The 27,346-nt window shown below is 37.8% G+C and overlaps 1 protein-coding gene across 1 annotated transcript; it reads right to left on the reverse strand.

Annotated features, from left to right (window-relative positions):
- Positions 1-23,691: 23,691 nt before the first annotated feature.
- On the reverse strand, positions 23,692-24,619 carry LOC141548881 (sperm acrosome membrane-associated protein 4-like). The gene has a single exon (XM_074278142.1). The coding sequence runs from the start codon at positions 24,214-24,216 to the stop codon at positions 23,746-23,748; it is 471 nt and encodes a 156-aa protein (XP_074134243.1). The 5' UTR covers positions 24,217-24,619; the 3' UTR covers positions 23,692-23,745.
- Between the last annotated feature and the right edge of the window lie 2,727 nt (positions 24,620-27,346).

A 27,346-nucleotide genomic window follows, 5' to 3' on the forward strand; every position in this document is an offset into this window, starting at 1 on the left:
TAAGCAGTAAGGCAGGAGACTTAGTTTGTGAATAAATAAGCTTGGAAAAGCTTAGAAGTGACTTAAACCATTTTTCCTCCAGAAAAGTAACAGCCTACTCTAAGAATCTGGCAGATGAAGGGTGTGATTGGATTAGTTCTCCTCATTGATTTTAAATGCTTTCCTTGTGTTAAGTTGAAATAAAGTTTATAACCTAAAATTCATTCATCTATTCTACTGGTGCTCAGAGATTTGGTTCATTACCCAGGACTATATTTTGTTGTTATTGTACTTGTTGTTTTTCTTTTTTGGTTTTTAGAATTAATCATCTTCAAATGGGTTATTTCTTTTGACTGTGTTAAAACCTGAAATTGACTTCTGGGATGAAAATATTATACTATAATGGGACTGACCTGCTAATTTAGAAAGTAGTCATCTACTCAAAAAGTTATCAAACTGTGTATACCCTTTGATCCAGCAGGGTTACTACTAGGCTTATATCCCAAAGAGATCTTAAAGGAGGGAAAGGGACCTGTATATGCAAGAATGTTTGTGGCAGCCCTCACTGTAGTGGCCAGAAATGGAAACTTCGTGGATGCCATTGGAGAATGGCTGGGTAAATTATGATATGTGAAGGTTATGGAGTATTATTGTTCTGTAAGAAATGACCAACAGGATGATTTCAGAAAGGCCTGGAGAGACTGACATGAACTGATGCTGAGTGAAATGAGCAGAATCAGGAGATCATTATATACTTCAACAACAACAATGATCAATTCTGATGGACATGGCCCTCTGCAACAATGAGATGAACCAAATCAGTTCCAATAGAGTAGTAATGAACTGAACCAGCTACACCCAGCAAAAGCACTCTGAGAAATGAGGGTGAACCACTACATATCCCTCTGTTTTTGTCGGCCTGCATTTTTTATTTCCCTCACAGGTTAAGTGCACATTATTTCAAAGTCCAATTCTTGTGCATCAAAATAACTGTATGGACATGTATACATATATTGTATTTAATTTATACTTTAACATATTTAACATGTATTGGTCAACCTGCCATCTGGGGGAGGACGTGGGGGGAAGGAGGGGAAAAGTTGGAATAAAAGGTCTTGCAATTGTCAATGCTGAAATTTTTTTTTTTAAAAGAAAGTAGTCATCTAAGTTCATGTACATCTACTCTAGTAAGTTTGCCAAGAAAACCTCAAATGGGGTTACAAAGACTTGGACAGGACTGAAGCGAATGAATAACTGCTTATTAGATTGTAACGAAGTCCGTGCATAGCCACTACTAATAGTGTAGTTTGCCATTTCCTTCTCTGGCTCATTTGATAGATGAGGAAACTCAGGTAAACAGGGTGAAGTGACTTGCGCAGACTCACCCAACTAGGAAGTTGTCTGAGACTGGGGTTGAACTCAGACCCTCCTGATTCCAGGGCCTTTATGCACTGTGCCTCTTAATAAGCAGGTATAGCTTCGTATACAGGATTGGGAGTGGATGGAGGGCATGTTCATGAACCAAGGTCCAGATTGGATAAGTTGGTTCCTCACTGGGCAGGACGATGCAATAGAGAAAACCCTGGTTCCGAGGACCTGGTGAACTATGCCATCTATCATCCTTCCTATGTGACCTTAGCCAAGGCATTCAGCCCTCCTAAACCTCAATTTCCTCATTAAAAATGAGAAATTGAAAAAAAATAAAATAAAAAAAAATGAGAAATTGGATGGACTGGCCTCAGAAACCCTTTCAAGCTCTCAAAAAGAATAGTGATGGATTTTTACCTGAGAGCAACTTTTGAAACTCATCTACCAAGTTGTAGAGACAGTACTGTATACTTGTGGATGGAGAACTCACACTGCCAGAATCGAAGATCTGTGGAAGATGGAAAAGAAGTTCCTCTATTTTAGAATGATTTCTCTATCCAGGCCAAAAATTGATTTGACAGATCTAGCATATAGTGAAGCTCTATGAAGTTTCCACCTTTTGCTCTGAAGAGGTAGGATACTAGTGGAGTTACCCCCCAATAACTTGGCATAAGGCTTGATATCATTGACACTGTTGATCTTGTCCTTACTGTTTGAGGACTGGGAGGGGGCAGATTGGTGATTTCATTACGTTGATCCAAAGCCCCTCTGCCAATGCAAATCTGTAACTGAAGGGTTCCTACATTTTCCTAGGTGTTTATTTATTTTAGAAATTTAACAATTATTTATTTATTTATTAAGCTTACCCTTAAATAACTTTGCCAGGTTTATACAACCTATTGTTTTCAGAGAGGTTGACAGAATTCATCATTATATGACATATTCAGCTTTAAAAAATTAGCATAAAAGTGAAACACTGTAAATTTAGGTTAGGCAAAAATGTGTTTATACACAACAAGAAGGAAACAATTATTCTTCTGAAGATAATGTTCCAAGGATATAGGCATAATCAATTGAATCAGGGTTAGTAAGCTTGATCTTTCTCCCCTTCTCTGAAGAGAGAGAAAAAGTAGTCAGTTGTGACTGAATGACTCAAATGATGGAGCCACCTTGTCTCGTGGAAATCATGCAACAGTCTTCCAAATGGGCTCTCTGCCTCTTCTCTCTTGTTGCCTTTCCATTTGTTCTGCTGGTCACACCCTTTCTATCTCACACATTGGGTTATGATCCCTACTCCCAAGCAATCTTGTTTGTTTGTTTGTTTTTTATTGAGCTACAAGCAACTTAAAAGAAGAGTTTAAATATACTTACAACAAAATGAAAATTCTTTACAAAATATATTTAATCCAGACACAAGCATTAGAAGGTTTGCCATTCTCTTTTCAACAATGAAGTGATTCAGGCCAGTTCCAATGATATTGTGATGGAGAGCCATACTCATCCAGATAGAAGACTGTGGACATCATGACATAATATGTTCACCTGTTTGTTGTTGCTTGTTTTTTTTTCTCTCTTTTTTCCCCTTTTTCATCTTACTTTTCTTGTGTAGCATGATAAATGTGGAAAATATGTTTAGAAGAGACGCACATGTTTGACCCATATTGGATTCTTTGCTGTTTAGGAGAGGGGGTGAAGGGAAGGGAAGGAGGAAAATTTGGAATACAAGGTTTTGCAAGGGTGAATGTTAAAATCTATCTTTGCATGCATTTTGAAAATAAAAAGCTGTTATTATTAAAATAAATTGAGGGGGAAAAGTTTTGTGGTTTATTAATGTAAACAACTATGTTTTATGTGCTACTTATATTCACATGTTCCTAAGGAACTTATAACTGAACAATGAACATTTGCTTTGTCATTAAAATTACATTTAAAGCAGAAAGCAATTTGCATGCTTCTTTTTGTTCTGGAACTTGGATTTTTTTCTTTCTGTATGATGAGGAGAAAGAGTTAAAATATCTGTCTCATTTGTGTGATAGAAAGAGTTATTACAATGTAGGTCTTTAAACATTAACAATTTGCTTACAGATTGCCTAATATTTTATTTAAGAAACATTATTAAAGATGAAAAGATCATGGATGGATGAAGGTATTTGTTGTTAGCATTAGAATGTCCATGGAATATTATTACTAAGCAAGGTATTGCAATCTTACACTTATTGCTCTAATCTGGTAGTACTCAGATGCTTTTTAGGGTTGTTTTCCTTAAATACAATGTTCTTGTACCTTTTTATTTCTCCTCAAATTCAGTAAACTGGAAAAGGGAGTATCATAGAACAGTGCCCTCCAGAGGAAAAGAAAAAGATTACTTTTTTTTCCTCTGGGGAATTCACACCACAAACAAAAAATTCAGTCTTTTGAAAATAAGTGTTACAGGCTCCGTGCTACAAAGAATACAATAATGAAACATTAAAATAATGAGAATATACTAAAATACTTTGGTTACTGAAGAAGGAGAGCAGTGTACCAAAATTATATGCATAAAATATTTTATTGAGTATTACACTCCATGATATCTTTTTTTTAAATTAAAGCTTTTATTTCAAAACATATGCATGGATAATTTTCAACATTGACCTCTGCAAAAATTTTGTGTTCCAATTTTCGCCCTCTTCCCCCTACTCCTTTCCCTAGATGGCAAGTAATCCAATGTACATCAAACATGATAAAAATATGTTAAATCCAATATACATATTTATACAATTATCTTTCTGCACAAGAAAAATCAGATCAGAAGGAAAAAAATGAGAAAGAAATTAAAATGCAATCAAACAACAACAAAAAGAGTGAAAACGCTATGTTGCAATCCATACTCAGTTTCTACAGTCCTCTCTCTGGGTGTAGATGGCTTTATTCATCACAAGATCATTGGAACTGGCTTGAATCATCCTATTGTTGAAAAGAGCCATGTCTACATGATCTGTTTTCAAGAAGATTTTCTACTCCTCAGCTATACATATGCATTAGGAAAATTCATGATTTTAAAAGGTACTTCTTATTGTTGGTGTTATTAGGTTTAGTCTGGTACTGAACTAATATATGAGGGGCCTTTCCCCCCTACTATCTCTGATGTTGGGGAAAGATTGGAAATATTGGACTAAAGCATCATAAAGGTTGTAGAACTTCCTATTTAATTTTGTGTATGTTGTCATTTAAATTATAGTTCTTAGAAGTCCTTCTCCTACTTTTTCTTTTGTATTAATTTACGTTTAGCTGAATGCTAATTTTCAGGGTTGTCTAATTTTTTTATCGTTTCTTTTCATTTGTCACCCAAACTAGCTGCTAAGATCTAATAATTCCATTTCCAGCTTCATCTAGACAGTTAAAAAATAAGTCTTTATCCAAGTCAGATCTGACATTGACTGTAGCTTTATCAAAATTGTCGAGAAAGAATGTTTTGAAGAAATTGTTATTTGAATAAATGACTGAATGCAATGAATTTTTAAAATAATATGCAGGATATGAAAGAACTTGGAGAAAGCCACATTTGTCATTGACTTGGTCAGTGGGGAATATAGCAGTGTTAGATCCTCCAGTAGGATACATAAAATGACAGTTACTAAAAATATCTAAAGAACAGATAGACTTACAGCTGAGAAGCATGGTGCTAACATGTCTACCAGCTTTTTCCTTGATTATATCATATCAGTAGTAATATATTCAGTTTTAAGTGCTGTGTTTTAGTACTTTTTATCAATAATATATAAATTAATATATAATAATAAAATATTATTATTTTAATTGGAGTTTGTCCAAAGTAGTATGACTAGGATGGAGAAGTTCTTTACATAATTCCATATGAGGAATGGTTGGAGGAACTGAAGGTATATTACCTAGGGAAATAAGAATCTGGAGAAGACCCCATAATAATTGTCTTAATTTGCATTTCTCTGATCAATAGTTATTTGGAGCACCTTTTCATATGACTAGAAATAGTTTCAAATTCTTTATCTGAAAATGGTGTGTTCATATCCTTTGACCATTTATCTATTGGAGAATGTCTTGAATTCTTATAAGTTTGTCAATTTGCTCTGTTTTTTAGAAATGAGGCCTTTATCAGAACCCTAGAATGTAAAAATGTTTTCCCAGCTTATTGCTTCCCTTCTAATTTTGTCTGCATTAGTTTTATTTTTACAAAAAACTTTTTAACTATATATAATCAAAATTATCTGTTTTTTGTTCAATGATGATTTCCAGTTCTTCTTTGATCACAGATTCCTTTCTTCTCCACTGAGCTGAGAGGTAGACTTTCTTCTAATTTGCTTATAATATCACTATTTCTAGGTGATGAACCCATTTCGACCTTATCTTGGTTTGTGGTGTTAGGTGTGAGTCAATGCCTAGTTTCTGCAATACTAGTTTCCAATTTTCCCGGCAGGTATTGTCAAATAGTGAGTTCTTCTCCCAAATTCTGGGGTCTTTGGATTTGTCAAACAATAGATTGCTATAGTCATTGACTATTTTGTTCTGTGAACCTAACCTATTCCACTGATCAACTGTTCTATTTCTTAGCCAATACCAAATGGTTTTGATGACTGCTGCTTTGTAATATAGTTTTAGGTCTGACATAGCTAGGCCACCTTCATTTGCATTTTTAATTAATTCCCTTGAAATTATTGATCTTTAGTCCTTCCAGATGAATGTTGTTATTACTTTTTCTAGATATGCAAAATAATTACTTGGGAGTTTGATTGGTATGGCACTGAATAAGTAGATTAATTTAGGCAGTACTGCCATTTTTATTATATTTGCTCAGCCTTCCCATGAGCACTTGATATTTTTCCAAGTGATTGGATCGGACTTTGTGTGGAAAGTGTTTTGAAATTGTGTTCATGTAGTTCCTGACTTTCCTTTGGCAGATAGATTCCCAGATATTTTATACTACTGACAGTTATTTTGAATGGAATTTCTCTCTGTTTCTCTTGCTGCTGGACTTTGTTGGTGATATATAAAAATGCTGATGATGTCTGTGGATTTATTTTGTACACAGCTAAAGCTGTGAATGGTTTCTAATAGTTTTTTAGTTGATGGTCTAGGGTTGTCTAAGTATACCATCATATCATCTGCAAAGAATGATAATTTGGATTCCTCATTACCTATTCTAATTCCTTTAATCTCTTTCTCTTATTGACAAAGTTAACATTTCTAATACAATATTGAATAGTAGTGGTGATAGTGGGCAACCTTGTTTCACCTCTGAGCTTATTGGGAATGGTTCTAGTTTGTCCCCATTACATATGAGGCTTGCTGATGCATTTTAAACATATGCTATTGATCATTTTAAGGAAAACTCCATTTATTTCTATACTCTAGTGTTTTTAATAGGAATGGATGTTGGGTTTTATCAAATTCTTTTTCTGCATCTATTGAGATAATGATATAATTTTTCTTAGTTTGGTAATTGATATAGACAATTATGCTAATAGTTTTCTTAATATTGAACCAGACTTGCACTTCTGGTATAAATCTTACTTGGTTATGCTGTATTATCCTGGGGATAACTTGCTGTAATCTCTTTGCTAATATTTTATTTAAGATTTTGGCATCAATTCATTAAGTAAACTGGCCTATAATTTTCTTTCTGTGTTTTCACCCTAGATGGTTTGGTTATCTGCATCATGTCTGTGTCATAAAAGTAATTTGGTAGAAGTCATTTTTTTCCTATTTTTTCATATAGCTTGCATAGTATTGGAATTAATTGATTTTTAAATGTTTCATAGAATTCACATACAAATCCATCTAGTCCTGGAGATTTTTATTTAGGGAGTTGATTAATAGCTTGTTCTATTTCTTTTTCTAACATGGGATTATTTAAGTAATTTATTTCCTCTTCTGTTAATCTGGGCAATCTATATTTTGTAGATATTCGTCCTTTTCACTTGTATTATCAAATTTATTAAAATATAGTTGGGCAAAATAACTCCTAATTATTTCTATAATTTCTTCTTCATTGGTGGAAAGTTCTCCCTTTTCATTTTTGAGACAAATAATTTTATTTTCTTTGTTGCTTTTTTCTAATCAAATTAACTAAAGGTTTAACTTTGTTGCTGTTTTTTTCTTATAAAAACAAATCTCAGGTTTTTTTACTTTCAATTTTATTAACCAAGTGGTGGACCTTCACTTGTTCCAAGTGGTTGAAAGTCCTTGTTCCCAGAAAAGCACATGATAGTAAGAATATCATCCCATCCAAGGATATACAATCCACTAGGTTAAGCTAAATCTCTTGCCTACTCAATCCTAAAAAAAGGCATTGAAGATTACAGGGGTCCTCTAGAAACCCAGATAATTGTGCAACACAGTGCTCTAAGAATTCAAGAAATTAAATCTATAACCACCTAATCTTAGTAATGAAAGAAGTTAAGTTCCTGCCTAGTTAAATATCAGAGAACAAAGATATTTGAGGTGATAATTTTGAAACAAACTACCTAAAATGTTAGGTCAAAAATGTCTTAATTCTGCATGGAAAGCTCATTCTTAATACTATTTTTTTTTTTAAATCTTGAGAAATGAGAACAAAAAGGTATAAATGCTATTAACCTTTAGATGGAGCTGTTTCTCCTTGAAAGCCATTATGCATACAAATATTGTATTCAGCAAATAGGAAAAGAGTAATTTGAATCTTGCTGTAATACAGTATTAGCATTTTTGAAACTTTTTGTTACTTTTCAATAATTACTTTAGAATAGATAAAAAGAGAAAACAAGAGAATTTTTTTCAAATTTCTCTTACTGTCCAAATTCAAAAGAAACTTAAATGGAAGTGTAGTTGCTTAATTGTTCTGCCTCACAGAATATCTGAGTGATGTGTTGAATTTTAAAGTGGTAAATCAACCAGAAGATTTTAAAGATTAGAGGTGAAAGGCCCTTTGGATGGATATGTAACAACAATCATTTGAAAGCTGATAAAATACTCTGAGCTTTGAGCTCTTTGCTTAGAAGACTAATCAGGGAAATAAGTGATTATGCTCAAGAAATTAATCATAGAAATCAGTCAGAGCACAAGAATTTATCTAGCAGCACCTACTTTGTGTCCAGTACTGCACTAAATTCTGAAAATGCAAAGGTAAAAGTGCAAGTACCCATGCCCTCAAGCAACTTACATTCAAATGGGAAGGGAAACCTTTACATGTATAAATATTTTTAGGATATATACAAAATAATTGCCAAATAGTTTTGAGACTCAAGACACTAAAAAATAGACTGGGGTGGGGATGGGGTCATGGAAAATCCAGTTCCATTTAGAGCTTCAAACTTTCTGTGTGTGGCCTGTGTGATAGGATTGGGAGATACAGATAAAGTATAGGGGAATATTTGCCTATATCTATTCCTTAAGATCAATGTCTTTTGTCCTTTCAGTTCCTGGGCTTCAGTTGGGGATTGTAGATTTATTTCATGCTCAGTAGATGTGCAGTTCCAGGTGTGCCTTTTCTATCCTGAGTCCAATCATTAAAATGAAAATCATAACCCATTCCCTGTCATCAGCACCACCACCACCGCCAGCGCAGTTCTCTCTGGAGGTAAGATTCTCACATTCTTATTTGCTGAGGCTAGTTCTGATACTATAGGGCTAGGTGTCTGTCGCTCACAAGGCTGTCCAAATATGGGCTTGTAGGAAAGCTGGGATCCTGAGTCATTCATTCTTATTCCTGTATGCCCCAGGTTGTACAGGTGCAGGTTTAGATGTGTTCCCCAAATTCTTGTCAAGAGCAGTGAATTAGCAATGTTTATTTGATTTCACAGTTGACATAAAAGGGGGGAAATAATGTATCTTTAGGCCAGTTTTCTTTGTCCAAGATGATCCATCACTATAACGGTACCCCATAAATCACACAAAAATAATTGGATTTGAGGAAAAGGATATCAACCATTGTAATGATGTGGCATTACTAATAATGGTTTAACAGTTTAAAATATATTCAACCTGTTTAAACTCTTTGCTCTTGTGCATTTGACTCTGAGATATTCCATCCAAAAGGATATTGGCAATCTATCTCTGGAGGTACTTTCAGGTAAACTGAAGAGATTCTTTTTATTTTGCTTTGCTGGTCCTGGCTGTACCCCTATTGTCAATAGAACTGTTTTAGTATGTTAGAACACTTGCAAGTCCTCTTTCCAAACACAATGATAGCGGAATGTGTTCCATGAATGGAGAACCGTCTTCACATGTGTATTCCTTTGGCCTGTGCTAAGCACCCAAAACTCAATATACTGGTCCAGTAGACCATTGTCTGCCCACCTCTCACTTATCAATATAATGATTATATAGACTAACCACCTCTGTGAAACTTGGCAGTCGCTTCCTGATCTCAGCCTCAGCTTGCTTCTCTGTAAAATTAGGAAGTTGTACTTCAAATTCCCTTTTAACTCCAAACATTCTGTATTATCTGAGATCATTTCTAGTTAAGCAGTTGTTTTTTTTTTCTTCTGTACTTCAGATTTCCAAGATAAATTGAGTCTTGTTACCCTGATACTTGCTCCTCCCTCCCCATCCCCACCCATGACCATATCCAATTAAAAGAGAATTTTTATGAGCTCTGGAACTGTATATACAGGCATGATAACATTTTAGTCACTTATTTTGATGGCTTTGTTTATATATACACACATACATACATATGCATATAAATAAGTGTCTGTATGTGTCTGTGTATGTGTCTATTTGTGGGGATACAGTCTCTACTGGCTAACATACTGGTACTTTAAGGGAAGTGAGTCTGAAATCAGCCCATTTTATTTGAGAGTTTTGAAAGGTTTTAATGCAGTTTTCTGTGAGCTGACAAATGTTTTGTTACTTTTTTGTTTTCCATTTATTTATCACTATGATTGCCTGCTTAATGATGTGCCAAATGGTTCAGAAATAATTGCCCCCTACAGAACCTACAAGTTCATGGTGTGACCACAATTTCTTACTATAATCCTGATGGAAGTTAGAGAGAGCAGATGGTAATATCTCTAATACTTCTGTATCCACTGATCTGGAATTGAACGATGAATCCCTGAGAAGAAAAGGCACTTTGAATAATTTCCACGGCCCTTTTGATGAAAGCTGTGTTCTCTAACACAGGGTCACACATTTTAGTTTGGAGTCCAAGACCACATATATGTAATTGCTTAGTTATCTATTTTTCTGCCTTAAAACAAATAAAAATACAACCCAGTGTCCACACAGTTGAAGATAGCTTGGCCTTGAAGACAGATGGAAACACCTGTCCAATAGTTTTACTGCTATTTTCAATGCTAAAGAAGTAGTCTGGAAATCAAGAGGGTACATCTGAGAATTTGATCATAGTGTTGAGAATTTAGTGATCTAATGATGGACAGAAACAACTACACCCAGAGAAGGAACACTGGGAAGTGAATGTAAATTGTTAGCACTACTGTCTATCTACCCAGGTTACTTATACCTTTGGAAGCTAATACTTAATGTGCAACAAGAAAATGGTATTTACACACATGTATTGTATGTAGGTTATATTGTAACACATGTAAAATGTATGGGGTTGCCTGTCATGGGGGGGTGTGGAGGGTGTGGAGGGAGGGGGGGATAATTTGGAAAAATGAATACAAGGGATAATATTATAAAAAATAATTTAAAAAAAGAGAATTTAGTGATCTGACATTTTTCAAACCAACATCAGACAGTGCTTTGAGATTTTTCTTCAGTACTGAAAGGTTGGGGGAAGATTTCCCAAATGAGGCAGAACCATCATGAAGGAGGTTCATACTCCAAATGAAGTCGAGAAAGGTTAGTTCTGTGTCTAGACTTTGGAAGGATGATGAGATTACCTTTGAAATGCTTGGAAGATTTTCTTGTTCGGTCATGGGATATTGGCATCTCATATTTGGAAGCAACCTCAGAGGCCATCTACTCTAAGTCATCTCTGTAGAAGGATCCCCTCTTAGTATTCCCTACAAGGAGTCATTGTACATACAGGTAGCTTCCTCATAGAACTCACTTCAGTTAGCTCATTCCAAACTCTACCTTTCTTTAACCTTTTGTTCTACCCTCTGAGCCAAGCACAGTAAGGTATAAGGCCTAGAACTTCTTTCACAGAGAATTAGTTTTCTAAAAATTGGCTCAAATCTAATTTTTGGACTGGTTATGCTATCTTCCTAGTCCTGTTCCGAGTTTTATGTTGTTGTCATTTGGTCCTTTCAGTCATGTCCAACTCTTCATGACCCCATTTGGGGTTTTCTTGGCAAAGATCCTAGAGTGGTTTTTCATTTCCTTCTTCAGATGAAGAAACTGAGGCAAACAGGGTGAAGTGATTTGCCCAGCATCACAAAGCTAGAAAGTGTCTGATGTTGGATTTGAACTCATGAAGGTGAGTCTTCCTGACTCTAGGTCCCACACTCTTTCCATTGAACCACCTAACGGCCCTTTCAGATATTTTCTGTGTAGGAAGAAGCAGGGAGAACTTCATGGAAGAGAGCTCCAAATTAAACATGGTTTGCCTCCATATCGTATTCACCTGCTCCTTGTCCCCTTCATCCTAATAGTTCATTCTTAATCCTCTGAATATCCTTTCAACAGATACTTTCCATCTAGTGATGGTGTGGCCAACATTAAAGTAAGGGATTGGTCCAAAAAGGCATGTCGTAAGGCTCAAATGAGAAAATCGAAGTAAAGTACTTAGAAAACCTTAAAGTGCTAGGTCAGTGTAAGTTTGATAATGATGATGATGATAATGATGTTGATGATTATGTTCTAGTCAGCAGATTTCCTGGTGAATGATTCCCTGATTTATGGAGCATGTGTGTGTATGGGTGTATATCACATATACATGTAGACACGTTTTAATTTTGTCTTCATTATTAGTACTTTCTTAAGTTAAGATGGTCAACAAGACAGCAAATCAAGTTCTGATTGCCAGCTTCCAATTTCTGAAGTGCAAATGCTCTAAAAATTGACAATGTACTGAAAATCTAACAACGAGCTCTCATAGCTAGCTCCAGCATTTCCTTGGAATTGAAGCTATTTATCTTATGTAAGATGGTATATAAGCCTCTCACACCCTCAGATGTACCACATCCATGTTCAAGAGTTCTGGGATTGATGCCCTTCCTCCTTCCTTTCCATAATTCTATTCTTTGTTCTTAGTGTAACCTCCAGTCCTGTGAGTACTCACTCAGTTATCTCCTGAGCCATTTCCTCTGCACTACAGGGGAGCTCTTTCCTCCTCTTCCCCTCTATGTTACCTGGGGAACTCATCCAGCTCTACCCAGTCTTTATCTTTTGAATCCCTTGCCACTATATCATATTGCTAATTACTCCTGGCCAAACTTTAACCTTGGATTACCATTTGTCACCTTCATTCCTGTACATTCCTGCTGAAGGAAGATAGAGAAAATCACACAAAAGTTCTGATTAGATCCATTTCACATTTATCTTATATAATATCAGCTGGATCCTCACTGTTGCCAGGCAATCTTACTGTATACCTACCTTATCAATTTATTATCCCACTTCTCATATTGACTTTTCCAGACCTTTTCATCAAATTTCACATGCAAATTTTATCCTTTCACTACTAGCTAAGAATCTTGTCTCAGATTTTACAGAAAAAAATGAGGCTCTTCATTATGAACCCCTCTTCTCTCCTCTTGCTCATGTTCTATAACTTCTGTAACCTTCTGCCCCTTTCTCCTCCTTTCCCCCTTTTTCTCGTGAAGATAGAGCCTTATTCTTTTCAAGGTCAATCGATTTCCTTTTTCAAGTGATCTCCTTTCATGTCCTCTCCTCCAAAAATGTGCTTCCTCTGTCCCTCCCACTCTTTTACTAATTTTCAATCCCTCCTGGCTGCCATCAACATGTATATGTCTTCCCTGTCTGAAAAAACCCTCACTGAACAACAACAGAGACTTCTAGAAGAGATGACTAGATTAGAACAATGCTTCTTTGCCCAAAACTTTTTATGTGCTGTGCTGAAATTATTGGACCTTTAAATTCGCATCACTTACAAAAGGACTATTATGCTAATCTCTTCAATTATCAAATGGCTACTATTAACCTAACTACAAAATGGTTTCTATTGAACCTACACTTATGAAGTGCTTGCCATCATTATCTCTATAACAGGTACAAATTGGCTGCCATTTGTGTCAAAAAGGTCCGTGCTATTGGCTTTTTGACAGTTATAAAATGTCTGCCACCCTCCCTCCAACCGTTCCAAAATGACCACCACCCTTGTCTCTTCATTACAAAACGGCTGCCAATCTTGAACCTACAGTTACAAAATGGCTGCCACTATTGTCTCTACGATGTTAATTGCAAAATGTCTGAAAATTGTGACTCTGCAGCTGTAAAATGACTAACATTGTTGATTCTTTAACAGTTAGAAAATGGCCATTACCCTTGTCTCCACAATTTTAAATGGCTGCCATCCCTATCTTTTTAGCACTTACAAGATAACTTCCACTCTTGTTTCCATGGTTACCAAATGACCATAGCTGTTGTCACTAAGGTCAGTTGAAGATTATGATCCCTGATCCTAGGGTTCCTTCCACTTTCAAGGACTAATTTATGATGAGTTTTTATGGAGAGGTGAAGAGCCAGCCTACTCTAGTGAATTTGGAGTCAGGAAGCTCTGGGTTTAGATTGTGCCTCACACTTTGGGCATGTGTGAACCTTTTCCAGACATTTTATGTTTCTGGGCTTCAGTTTTTGCAACCAAAAACTGAAGAGAAACCTAGCTCATACCTCATAAGTTGGTTATGAGGGTCACATGAGAAAATCTCTGTAAGTGCTTTGTACAGGTTAAGGCATGTTTAATGAGCTATTATTATTCTTGGACCCTTCACCTCTCTTTGCCTCAATCTACTAGAGAAGGAAATGGCAAACCACGCCAGCATCTTTGCCAAGCAATGCCCCTTGGACAGGTCACAGGGTCATAAACAGTTGGATACAACTGAACAATCGAACAACAACAAATGATTATTCTATCCTATTTATGTTGCTTGAATATGGAATTGCTAGAAATACTGGATAAACACTTTGATGAGCAGCTTCTGAGCAACTAAAGTCTCTTGGTCAGAAAAAGCTCTTATTAGGGATTGACTGTGGATTTTCTGATATAGGAACCTCCTACATGAAGAAGCTCCCTCTACCCATGTCAGTGAGTATCCTCCCTGCAAAAAAAAAAAAAAAAATATATATATATATATATATATATATATATATATGTGTGTGTGTGTGTGTGTGTGTGTGTATATATATGTATATATATATATATATACACACACACACACACACACACACATATATATATATATATACAGAGAAAGAGATAGGTAGGTATAGATATAGATATAGGTATGTATGTATGTATATAGTTTTGGAAAATTGCCTAGAGCTGTATAGTCAAACTCAAATAGAAATGGGGAGGGGTTACTAGCTGTATGATCTTTGTGACCCAGGGTTGTTGAGATGACCAAATGGGAGAATAATTACAAATCTCTTAGCATAGTACCTGGAACACAGTACATGCCATTTAAATGTTGCTATTGCTTTTATCTCTCTTTTTTTTTTTGTTGAAGTATTTCCCAATTCCATTTTAACCCATTTTGAATAATACTGACTAGGACACTGAGAGGTGAGGTATCTTGCCCAGGATCATGTAGCCAGTATGTGTCCAAAGTGGTATTTGAACTCAAGTCTTCCTGCTAACTCTCTATCCACTGTGACTCAGCTGCTGCTTTCTCGAAATGTACAGATTAATTTTCAGGTTGCCTAGTTGGGTTCTCCATACATCTTATTCTGTGTGTGTGTGTGTGTGTGTGTGTGTGTGTGTGTGTATGTGTTTGAGTAGGCAGTAAGGAATTTGGAAAACTGAGCAGCAGCAGTGATGGTGGGGCCCAGAGGGGCCTTTTAGGAACATTGGGATGAAACTGTCCAGCATCCTCAAACCACCATTTGAAGTGCTTCACTCCTGGTGTGACCCTTGCAGGCTGTAATACAACTTTCATGGTTTCATTTGACTTTCCTTAGAAAATAAACAGGAACACATTTGCAAACATTCTTGTCTCCACTGCAGACGTCTATCTCAGTCTACGTTCATTTTTTAGGAAAGAAAAGAAGTAAATATGAACTTTTTGTCCTATACCAATATAACAGTACACAGTTGCTAGGCACAAGGCTAGCAACCCTTTTCTCACTGATTTAGGGTCAGTTGTCCATTAGGAGGCAGCAGAGGACAAGGAAAAGAGCCCTGAATTGGAGGCCTAGGCTTTGGTTTGAATTTTTTTTTTTTTTTTGATATCTGTAACATCATATCTTTTTATTCAGCACACAATATTTTCATCTGTATTCACATTTTAAAACTGATACAACAAGAAGAAAGAATACGATCTTTTATATTCTAATTGTGAGTAATTTTTAGTAATTTTAAGTAATTTATTACTTAAGAGTAATAGGCAACATCTATTACTATTACTCTTAAGTAATAACATCAAATGCTAATTTTACTCAAAAGGTTAAAGTACTCATTCATTCTTTTTGGCTTTACATAAAATTTGTATTTATTTTTTTAAACATTCTTTTCTTTTCACATTTTGAATTTTATATTCTCCCCTTCCCATCCACCACTTCACTGTGTGGGAGACGCCATAAGCAAATTAGAAGAGCAAGAAACAATATATCTGCTAGACCTATAGGGAAGGAAAAATTCTTGATCCAAGAGGTATAGAGCATTAGGAAAAGCATTAGTTTTCATCATTACCTTTAAGATTAGTTACCCAGGTGTACAGGAGCGAATGTGCATGTTTTCTGAGCATATGCCCGTGGGGGTGGGTGGGAGGTGTACATTTATGTGTTTGTGGGCAGAGGTGGGAGTGCATCTCTTTCCTGAGACCTAGTCCTCCCTCATCAGAACCCTGTTATGAATTTCAAACTAAGTGTGCCATAGTCAAAGTCAACATGTCTAAAACAGGGCTCATTATTTCCCTCCCACCTCCCACCCACACCATTCTCACTTCCAAACCTCTTTTTTCACTGTTTCTTTTGTCAAAGGCACCACCATTCTCCCATTTTCCCAGATTTGTTACTTTGGCATTATCCATAACTCCTTCATTTTCCCCTTGATCAACACATTCCGTCACTTGTCATATCTCATTTCTGCCTCCACTCCATTTCCCTATCTGACCCCCCCCTTCTTTCTAGCCATATGGCTGCCACCCTAACCATGATTTGTCTACTGGATTATTACAAGCGCCTCCTAATTGGTGTTCCTATCTCATAGTTCTCCCCATTCCAATCCATCCCTATAAAACTGCCAGATTTTCTTCTTTTTATTTTTGCTGAGGCAGTTGGGGTTAAGGGACTGCCCAAGGTCATATAGCTGGGAAGTATTAAGTGTCAGAGACCACATTTGAATTCAGATCCTCCTGACTTCAGGGCTGGTGCTCTGTACAATGCACCACCTAGCTGCCCCAATGATTTTCCTTTAATACAGGTCCTTTAGTCCATGTCACTCTCCTACTCAATCAATTCTAATGCCTCAAGGACAGAGGTTCTTAACCTAAGATCTCTTGTTCCCCAAAGATTCCATGGATGGATTTCCAGAAGTCCATGAACTTTGAACGGAAATGAAATCTCTATGCACATCTTTATTTTCATTAATTTTTAGTCACTAACCACGTCTTGGATTTTTTGAAGGACAGATTTGGCCATCCAAGGACCTCTAGCACATCTATTGTTTCATAAAGACTGCCTATCCAGAAAGACCCGGCATAAGATGCTGTATATGTTGAGATAAATATGACAGCTACTGTCTTTTTTTACAATTTAAGTTTGAAAATATGTATCAAAATGTATTAATTGGATATTGGATATATATATATATATATATATATATATATATATTTTTTTTTTTTACACTGAAGCCCTTGACATTTGACTGGACATTGTGGATGCATTTTGTAGTCTGTTTTTCTGAATGCCAAGTGCCGTCCTTCTGGTGTCCTTGTGTGACTGTCATCCCCTCTGTGGCTGCCATCTGCATTTCTTGAGATTTCATTCAGCCCTGTATTGCTATGCTACAGGAATGCTTTGTGGCACTTCCTTCAACCTGGCACTTCAGGTCTCTGCAATCAAGGAAAAACTATTTGCTATATTTTAAGTGCCAGTGTGGATTGAACTGTTTTCAAGGAAGACTGTGCCTTCTGTTTGCAGAGGGGAGCTTGATTGGCAGCAAGCATAAATGATTTCACTGTTAGGGTTTTTGGAGTGTCTTTTATTAGCAAGCCAATTCTGCTGAGTGTCACTCAAAATTTCTTTGGGGATCATCCAGGGATCCTCTAGCTTCAGAGCAGAATCCACTTGGATGCTCCACATCAATCATGTGCATCTATATTTTGTTGTTGTTTATACTGAAAAGAGCTAGATCCAGTATTCTATTTTCCCTCCTACCCACCCAGTTGCTAAACTAGGTGGTGTGATTTTTCACCATGTAATGAGGAACGACCCATGGAATATACTCAGAAATGCCCTTCATGGTTCTGACTGACCATGTGCTCTGGCTTAGCACTTGGCTACATTGGAGATGATGAAGGCCCTTCTGCCTTGAACCATGTGGCAGCTCACTGCTGAAGGATGCTTTGAGGCAACCAAGTAATTCTCTCATAAGCTGCTGAAGCAGAAGGGTCAATAACTCAGCAGACTATTAAAAAGAAGATACAATTTTGGATCTACTCTCATTCTCTTTGCTTTTTTTTGTCAAATAGTGCTCTGTCTTTAGACTCATGATGAGGGCGATGGGGTCAATGGGTTGTGCTCCTTCACCCACCTACCACCTTACTGTCATTCTGTGGACTCTAGAGTTAACTAATTGAGCTTACACCCGGATCCCTCGCTGCCTTTTCTATTTCATGCTTCCTTTCCCAAGTCAAGAATTGAATATCCTTCTTGAAGTAGACATACCCTTGTTTGGGAATGGTTTTGTGAGTTTGAGTGGCCCAGAAGAGAGTAATTGAGAGTCAGTACAGATCAAGAGAGGTGATTTATGGTCATGACTATGTGATGTTCCCGCAGATCATTTATGTTCGTTTAGTATTTAAGCATCAGACTTCCAAGAGACTCAAGCAGTAGTTATAAGCTAAGTTACTTAATCCTGTTTTAAATCATTCCGTCAATGCACATGATGAATCTTTTCTGTCTATTAACTATTCTTTGGAGTATAGAAAATTATTATTTGTCCCATCCTTGATTTACATGGTGTACTGAGTACCTTTTTATTTCTCGCTTTTAGGCAGACCCTTGATGTCAGACAAAATCTAAGCTTTAAGCAGATCATCTTCAAGGCATCCTAGTTAGGATTTAATAAAGAAAAGAGCATGAGAAAAGGAGGCCAACACCTTTCTCATTTGAAGGCCAGTTCCCTCTGTATTGAACCATCTGTATTGAACTCAATCCACACTGTGGGGGAAGAACCAGAGCTGAGAGGGTCCCCATAAGGTAGAACAGGTTGGACTCAATTTTTGCTCCTGAATTATAGAAGTCCAATCTGGCTAACGATAGTAGCCAACATTTGTTGTTGTCATTCATTTGTTTCACTCACTCTGATCTTTTGTGATCCCTTTTGGGGTTTCCTTGGCAGATTCTGAAGTAATTCACCATTTTTTTTCCTCCATCTCCTTTTACAGATGGGGAAACTGAAGCAAACAGGGTTATGTGACTTGTCCAGAATCATGCAGCTACTTAATGTCTGGGGCCAGATTTGAACTCAGGTATTCCTGACTTCAGTCCCGAAGTTCTATCCACTGCGCATCACCTAGCTGCCAGCTAACATTGCCTTAGAACTTTTCAGTTTGTAACATTGAAATTCATGTTATTTTATTTGATCCTTATAACACAGAGATATGTTTTCATCCTTATTTTGCATATGAGGAAGCTGTCTCAAAGAGCCTTAGTTACTTGGCTAGACTAACCCATGGTATTGCGATATTCCCAGCTAGTCAGTATCTGAGGTGCATTTCCACCCCAAGCTTTTCAACTCCATTGAGAACCCCGTCAGCAGACATGAAACCAGTTGTCATTAAGGAATTTGGATCTGGCACTGCTGCTGCCTGGCTGCTGATTAACACATATATGTTCCATTCTAAAGTTTACCAAAAAAAAATTTCCATACTCACTTTTATCTAAGGTTCCTTTTGAGGGTTCATTATTTTGCTTTGTTTATCTAGATTTGGAAATTTATCCTGTAAAGAACTCCCAAGGCGGCATGGTCTTGCTACAAAAAAGCTGTATGGCTCCCTTGTTATCACATGACCAATCAGAAGTTGCAAATGAACTCATCTTCTCAAGGCTGAGTAAATTTCCAAATACACAAAATCGAGGTGCCTCCTAATGTGGACTTAGTATCCTCAGTTTATGGATGGAAAAACTGAGACCTGGCAAAGTTCGGTTACTTGCCCACAGTCACCCAAAGATTTTTTTCAGAGATGAAATTTGAACCTAAGTCCAATCTAGCCACTACACTCTGGCTCCCCAATAGTGAAAAGATGCAGAACTTTTCTCTTTTCTTCCTTAATCCCAGGGATACTAAGCTTGTTGACTGTCCCTGCCCAGTGTTGGGGACTAAGGACCAATGAGACCTCAGGCTTTTCTAACCATCTCAGATGCTGAAAAGCAGCAGAAATAAGGGATATTTGTGGTGGCAAAGATTTCCCACTTTTTTGTGACTCAGATCGCCATCAATGAACATTTGCCTTAAAAGACTTGAACGAACAGGAAGCCTTTTCTGGGATAGCGTCTCTGTAGATTTCCGGGGCTGCTTCTTGTTCACCAAGTTATCTAATAGTTTAGTAAATATGAAGGAACTCTGGAATTTTTTCTTCAACACACAGAACACTTTTGCTCCAGTGGCAACATCTGCTGGAAAAATACCATTTACTTCTGCTTATCCTCACGTGAAAAAGAAAACTTGTTTAATCTATTAGTGTGAATGGCACTGAAACTACCCAGTTAATTAGAGAAATTTATACAATTAGGAGTTTTAACATAGACTTGTAACATACACAGCAACATAGTGTGTGAGCAAAATACCCTGGAAACGTTTCCGATTTTAGGTATAATTGCCATTAGAAAATGATATGATGTAATTACAGCAATGAAAACAGGTGGGGAAGAGCATCCATATAGGGTACCTAGTTTCTCCAGAGAGAGCCTCTTTTTTCTTTTTTTTTTTTTTTTTTCTTTTTTTTTTTTTTTTTTTCAGGGCAACCACTCCCAAGTCTGTACAGAAATAACGCCAGAGAGCTTTAGGAAAAAGAGGCCAACATATTCTGGAAGGCCAGCTCCTCCGCCCAGTTTTATGGGAACTTCATGGTGGAAAGAGTTCTAGGCTTCACCTTAGGGATCCTAGGTGGTCCAGCTTTCTTTGATATCTTGGTAATGACAATGGAAAGAAGCATTAATTAAGTATATCCTATTCAAGGTCCTCAGTTTCCTCATTTGTAAAATGAGGGGTTTTAACCAGATAGTATCTAAGGTCCCTTTCAGTTCTACATTTATCATCCACTGGCTGAGGAGTTGAAAAGGAGGAGTACTGGGGGAATCTGTGCTGTATAAAACACAGAGGTCAAGTCCCAGGGAGTCCAGTGGGACTGGTGTGTTGGACTGGAAAGAGGACAGCAGTTGGACTGGGAGAAACTTGCTACCTGAGTGACCTCATATTCACTTAACCTTACTGGGCTTTCAAGCTCTCCAGATTTCCCCCAGAAACAAAACAAATCTGCGCCTCAGACCAAACATAAACTCGGAAAAAAAAATCTAGACTTGGGGCAAAAGCCAGGAAACCCAGAAGAAAACCCCCAGGCTGGGGATTAACATGTGAAATGTTCAAACACCTCCAGGCTAGCTCCCTGTAAATACCAAATAGGGACCTCAGGGGTGAGCTGGGTTTGGCCGGAACCTCAGCAGGAACAACAGAAACTTTCACCTCAGGTAAGCTTGAGCAGTTGGGGATCTGAATCTGGGCTGATCAGGAACACCAGGCCCTGCAGAAGATGGCCCTGGCACATGGAGTGTGCAGGAGTAGCAGGGCAGGGATGCTGCTGGCTACAAGCACTTGCAGAAGGGATGAGCTTTTGGTTTGGGGTTACAGATCAGAGGGGAGAACTGAGGTGAAGCCAGAGGCGCCATCCTCCCTCCCCAAGATTAGAGGTGCTTACACTAATATCTGTTATTTTTTTTAAAAAATGAGCTGGCAAAGTAGAAAGAATCCTACCACAGAAACTTACTATGGGAACAGAGAAGATAGGGATTCATCTTCAGAGGACACTGAAGTAAAAAGAGCATCATATCCCAAAGAGTAATATGAAATGGCTCCCTGCCCAGAGAGAATTTATAGAAGACTTCAAAAGAGAATTTAGAAATCAAATGAGAGGCACTGAGGGAAAACTAAGGAACTAAACAAACAAATAAAGTCAGCCAAGAAAAACAAGAAGATTATGGGGGAAAAGTTATCCAAATAGAAAAGGAAATAGAATCTTAAAGACAAAAATAACTGTTTGAAAATTAGAATTGGCAAGGGGAATATAGTCAAGCTATAAGGACAAGAAATAACAAAACAGAATATCAAGAATGAAAAAAATTGGAACAGAATATGAAATATTTTATGAGTAAAACAACAGATCTGCTGAACATATCAAGAAAACATAAGAATAATTGGACTGCATGAAAGCTGTGACCAAAAAAAGAACTTCACACAGTAATGCAAGAAACAATCTAAGAAAATTATCCTGGAGTGATAGGACATGAATAAAAAGTAGAAATAGAAAAAAATCTACTGATCATCACTTCAAAGAGATCCTTTGTCGAAAACACACAGGAATATTATTGCCAAATTTTGAAACCTACCCCTAGATGAAAGAGAAATTTTTGCAAGAAATAAGAAAAAAGACAATTCAGATATCCTAGAGCTACAGTTAGAACTGTACAAGATTTATCAGCAACCACAATAAAAGTCCCCAAGTCCTGAAATCATATATACCAGCAATCAAAAAACTAGAACTGTGGCCAAAAATATCATATCCACCAAAATTATCCATACTATTGAGTGAAAAAAATGAACATTCAACAAATAAACTTGCAGATTTTCAGGACTTTCAAGCAATTCTGAAAAAAAAAATTTTCTTTCTTTCATTTAAAGAATTAATTAAATTAAATTAAATTATTAATATTGATAATTATCAAATTATATAAGTTAATAATTAATTAATTAAAATTAAATTAAAGAAAAATTAAAATATAAGAGCTAATATCCAAGGTTAATTTGGGGGAACTTAATGTAGACAAATTGTTTATCTGGACATGCATACTCTGTGTTTAAGATTGATATCAGTAATTGGATAGCTCAAAAGAAAGCTTTATACAAATGAGATGCAGAGGAAGAGACTCGGAGACATTAGAAGGGAGAGGAGGGCTCCTAGTTCTGAAATCCTACTGACATGAGGAATGGGTTAAATAGCAACACTACACATATACCATGAAAGATATGGTATAGTACCCTCCAAAATCTATAAAGAAATCAGGGAGGAGGGTGAAAGGAGGGGGAACCAGAGGGTGAGGAAAGAAGAGAAAGGAGGGATCCATGGGTGGGGAGAGGTTAAGTAATAGCAAGGTAAGTTAAGAAGCAGAAGTAAAGTTCAAGAGTAATCAGAGATAGATCTATGGATGGGTGTGTGTGTGTGTGTGTGTGTGTGTGTGTGTGTGTGTGTGTGTGTGTGTGTGTATCTATTAAATATGTCTGTGCTTAACTTTAGCCTGCTTGGGGAAGGTAAGAGGGAGAATAAAGGGGCAAAAAAAGAATAAAATAAAAAAATGCACAGCAGGGAGCAAAAGAATACCCTATAAGGAAGAAGGAAGTAAAGAAAGGATGGACACTCATAAATACAATTTCTTCCACTAGTATTTATCCTCTCTTGAATTGCAAGTTTATTGTTAGATATTTTGAATCCTCCCTGATGTTCTGCTGGATACGTGATAATATTCTGAAATACCCAAATGTGGCTAGGAAAAGCCAGACATGACTAAACGAACAAGTCAACTTTAAAGTGTGCCTAACGCCTTCCTCATAACCTCAGGACTTGAGACCTCAACCGATATAAGAAGCAGCAATGGCGCTATGTTATGGGCAGGGTGTGTAGGGAGTGAGAAAATTTATGCTGCTCTGTGAAGAACAACATTCTAGGTTCCTCTAGTTTTGTAATGTACCCCCTCAGTCACCCCCACATATGACTCAAGACAACATACATTTTGCCTCTAACCACTTTAATATGAATAAGAGAAGATGACACAGCCAATGTGTGGTTAGTAGCGAAGAAAGGATCTTTCCCTTCCTTTGGATCACAGCATGTAGCAGATGAACAGTGCCATCAGGAGCCCGGTGATCACTACCACGGCAGCCACGGTGATAGCAGCAGTGGTGCTGGTGCCTATGGTGTTATTGGCAGGCGTGGTCATGGGGTCGGTGTTAGCACTGTTGGATTGAATCTGGGGGGTGACAGCCGATTCGCCATTGCACAGTTCGCCTTCGCAACAGTAGATGGTCAGTGTGTAATGAATTCCCATGTAGGTCACGGACTGCTCCTTCCCACAGAGGTTTGGTGCCACACAGCCCTTTTTGGTTATCCCAGGGAACAGTGGGGCCAGGCCCAGTCCAGTGTAGCATTCTTGTTCTTCTCCACAGACTTCTGGGATGCCTGTGCAATAACCCACTTCTATGGTATCGCAGTAGTAGCATATCTTGGCTGCTGTCATTGGGGCCTGGATGAAGATGAGACTGAGACACAGGGATACCAACAGGCAGAAATGCATGGCAAAAAGGAGAGGTTGTGGAGGATCTAGGTAACTTTGTGTCCTTACTCTCTCACCTCCGAGTCCTTAGAAGATCCAAGTCCTGGGCTTGCTTGTCCTATGCTCTCCACTTGGTCTCTGTTGTCCCGCTGCTATGCTTTGACCTGAGTAGATAGCAGCTCTTTCACCTTCACACTTTTCTCTCGGTCCTCTTCTCCTTGGCCACGACCTCAATTCGAAAATTTTTTTCTTCCTATATAACCAATACACTAAGTCTTGGTAAGGACAGAGGGACTTGGCCCCTGCCGAACCTTAAGGGTTCTACCTCCTGCTTTCTTCCCTTCAGGAGCTTTTCTTTCTGACAGCCTTCATAAGAGCCAGGGAAACCCCTGGCTCGGGGCTGCTCTTGCCTATTCTCTCTCGGTTCCTATTTCTCCCGTTGCTCGGAATGAGCCAACACCAGCTCTGGCTGGCCTTATATCCTCTAGGAGGGAACCTTCTAGAACCTTCTGTCATAGAGGTCTGACATAGGCAGTATCTGTGATGTCACGATCTTCCACCCTGACATCTCCTCATCCTGGAAACAGAACAATTCTTTCTTGGCCTACAGAGCAACAGTTGGTAACTGAATGTACACAGGCCCTTCAAATCTGACCTAGGGGGAAAAAAACCTGACTTTTTTTTATTTAAAAAATTTATAATTATAATTTTTTGACAGTAAATATGTATAAGTATTTTTTTACAACATTATACCTTGTACTCCCTTCTGTTCCGAATTTTTCCCCTCCTTCCCTCTACCCCCTCCCCTAGATGGCAGGCATTCCCATACATATTAAATATCTTATAGTATATCCTAGGTACAATATATATGTGCAGAACCGAATTTTGTTGTTGTTGCAAAGGAAGAATTGTATTTGGAAGGTAAAAATAATCTGGGAAGAAAAACAAAAACAAAAAAATAATAATGCTCACAGTTTACACTCATTTCCCAGTGTTCCTTTTCTGGATGTAGCTGATTCTGTCCATCCTTGATCACTTGGAATTGGATTAGCTCTTCTCTATGTTGAAGATATCCACTTCCATCTGAATACATCCTCGTACAGTATCGTTGTTGAAGTGTATAATGATCTCCTAGTTCTGTTTGTTTCACTCAGCATCAGTTGATGTAAGTCTCTCCAAGCCTCTCTGTATTCCTCCTGCTGGTCATTTCTTATACAACAATAATATTCCATAATGTTCATATACCATAATTTACCCAACCATTCTCCAATGGATGGGCATCCATTCATCTTCCAGTTTCTAGCTACAACAAAAAGAGCTGCCACAAACATTTTGGCACATACAGGTCCCTTTCCCTTCTTTAGTATTTCTTTGCCATATAATCCGAGTAGTAGTATGGCTGGGTCAAAGGGTATGCACAGTTTGATAACTTTTGGGGCATAATTCCAGACTGCTCTCCAGAGTGGCTGGATTCTTTCACAACTCCACCAACAATGCATCAGTGTCCCAGTTTTCCCACATCCCCTCCAACATTCATTGTTATTTGTTCCTGTCATCTTAGCCAATCTGACTGGTGTGTATCTCAGAGTTGTCTTAATTTGCATTTCTCTGATCAGTAGTGATTTGGAACACTCTTTCATATGAGTGGAAATAGTTTCAATTTCATCATCTGAAAATTGTCTGTTCATATCTTTTGACCATTTATCAATTGGAAAATGGCTTGATTTCTTATAAATTAAAGTCAATTCTCTGTATATTTTGGAGATGAGGCCTTTATCAGAACCTTTAGCTGTAAAAATGTTTTCCCAATTTGTTACTTCCCTTCTAATCTTAAAACCTGACATTTTAGCAGGTTGGGGAGGAGGGACCTGAAATGCCTGCACCTGTTAAAGCACTTTACACAGTTTCCATAAGAGCATCCAGAAGATCCTGCCTCCTAGTGCCCCACCTCTAACCCAATAGTTTCCTCTGGGACTCGCACTTGCTCCCCCACGTATCTGGCTTCATTGTTGCCTATAGAACTCTGGAAAGAGAAGTGAGTTCTCTGCTCCTTACTTTCCACATTTCTAGTGAGGTGGTAAAATGACGTCATTTCTAGAAGTTTTTTTGGTTCTAGATCCCATGGTCCAATAGGATAAAAGCTTCTTGAAGGAAGTTTCACTTTTATCTTTTATTTCCTATGGGTGCCACAGGATGGTCATCATTGTTTGTTGAATGGAGTTGTTTTGAATTGAGTGGAAAAGGTGGTGAGCCCTGAACCTAAGGTCCAAGCAGCCAGTGCTCCTTTCCTTTCCTCTGCTACCCTCTGCTGCTTCCTTCCACTTTGGAAGCTCAGCCTCAGCAGCTGTCAACACATATCTTCCTTAAAGCCGGCACTTCTAGTACAAAAGCAGAGAGTACACAGCCCCTCCCCCCTCCAGGGAGCCTACTGTTGTTGGGGGAGGGAGGAACACACCCCACACAAAGAAGTCTGGACAAAACATTTCCAGGGTCATTTTGGTGGGGAGGACATGAGCAGGTGGTGGCGACCAGGATTTCTGCGAAAGCAGGCATGAACAGTGTGTTCCAAGCACGGTCCCTAGGCAGGGCAAAGACATGGGCCCAGAAAGTCAAACGCTGTTGTGAGAAATGGCCAAAAAATCATTCTGGCTGGCCACAAGGGGAATAATGTTTAATAAAGTCCCAAAGATAGATTAAGGCCAGCTTGTTATGGCTTTAACAGTCAAAGACAGGGATTAGATTTGATGCTCAAAGCAATAGGGAGTCATTGCCTTTTACTGAACAGAGCAGGGACATGCATTCTTGGAAAATCACTGTGATGGCTTTGTAGAGGAGAGAGTGGAAGGGGGAGCTAATTGGATTCTGTTCAGAGGCCAGAACAAAAGTCCACGTGATGAGCTTCTGAGATGGTGGTAGCCATAAAGGGGACAAATGCGAGAGGTGTTGTGGAAGTAGAAATCTCACAAGGTATGGAGAGGGAATAACAATAATAATAGTAGCTAATATTTTTATAGTGCTTTAAGGTTGGTGAAGCTCTTTATATATATTATTGCACTTGACTGTCTGTAAATTAAGTGGTATCATTATCCCCATTTTTCTGATGAGGTAACTGAGACTGAGACATTAAATGACTTGTCTAGGGTCATACAAG

The sequence above is a fragment of the Sminthopsis crassicaudata genome, chromosome X (genome assembly GCF_048593235.1).
Source record: "Sminthopsis crassicaudata isolate SCR6 chromosome X, ASM4859323v1, whole genome shotgun sequence".
Lineage (NCBI taxonomy): Eukaryota > Metazoa > Chordata > Mammalia > Dasyuromorphia > Dasyuridae > Sminthopsis > Sminthopsis crassicaudata.

Excerpts from the sequence above, each read along its gene's own strand:
- LOC141548881 (XM_074278142.1), bottom strand. The coding sequence starts at position 24,216 with ATGCATTTCTGCCTGTTGGTATCCCTGTGTCTCAGTCTCATCTTCATC.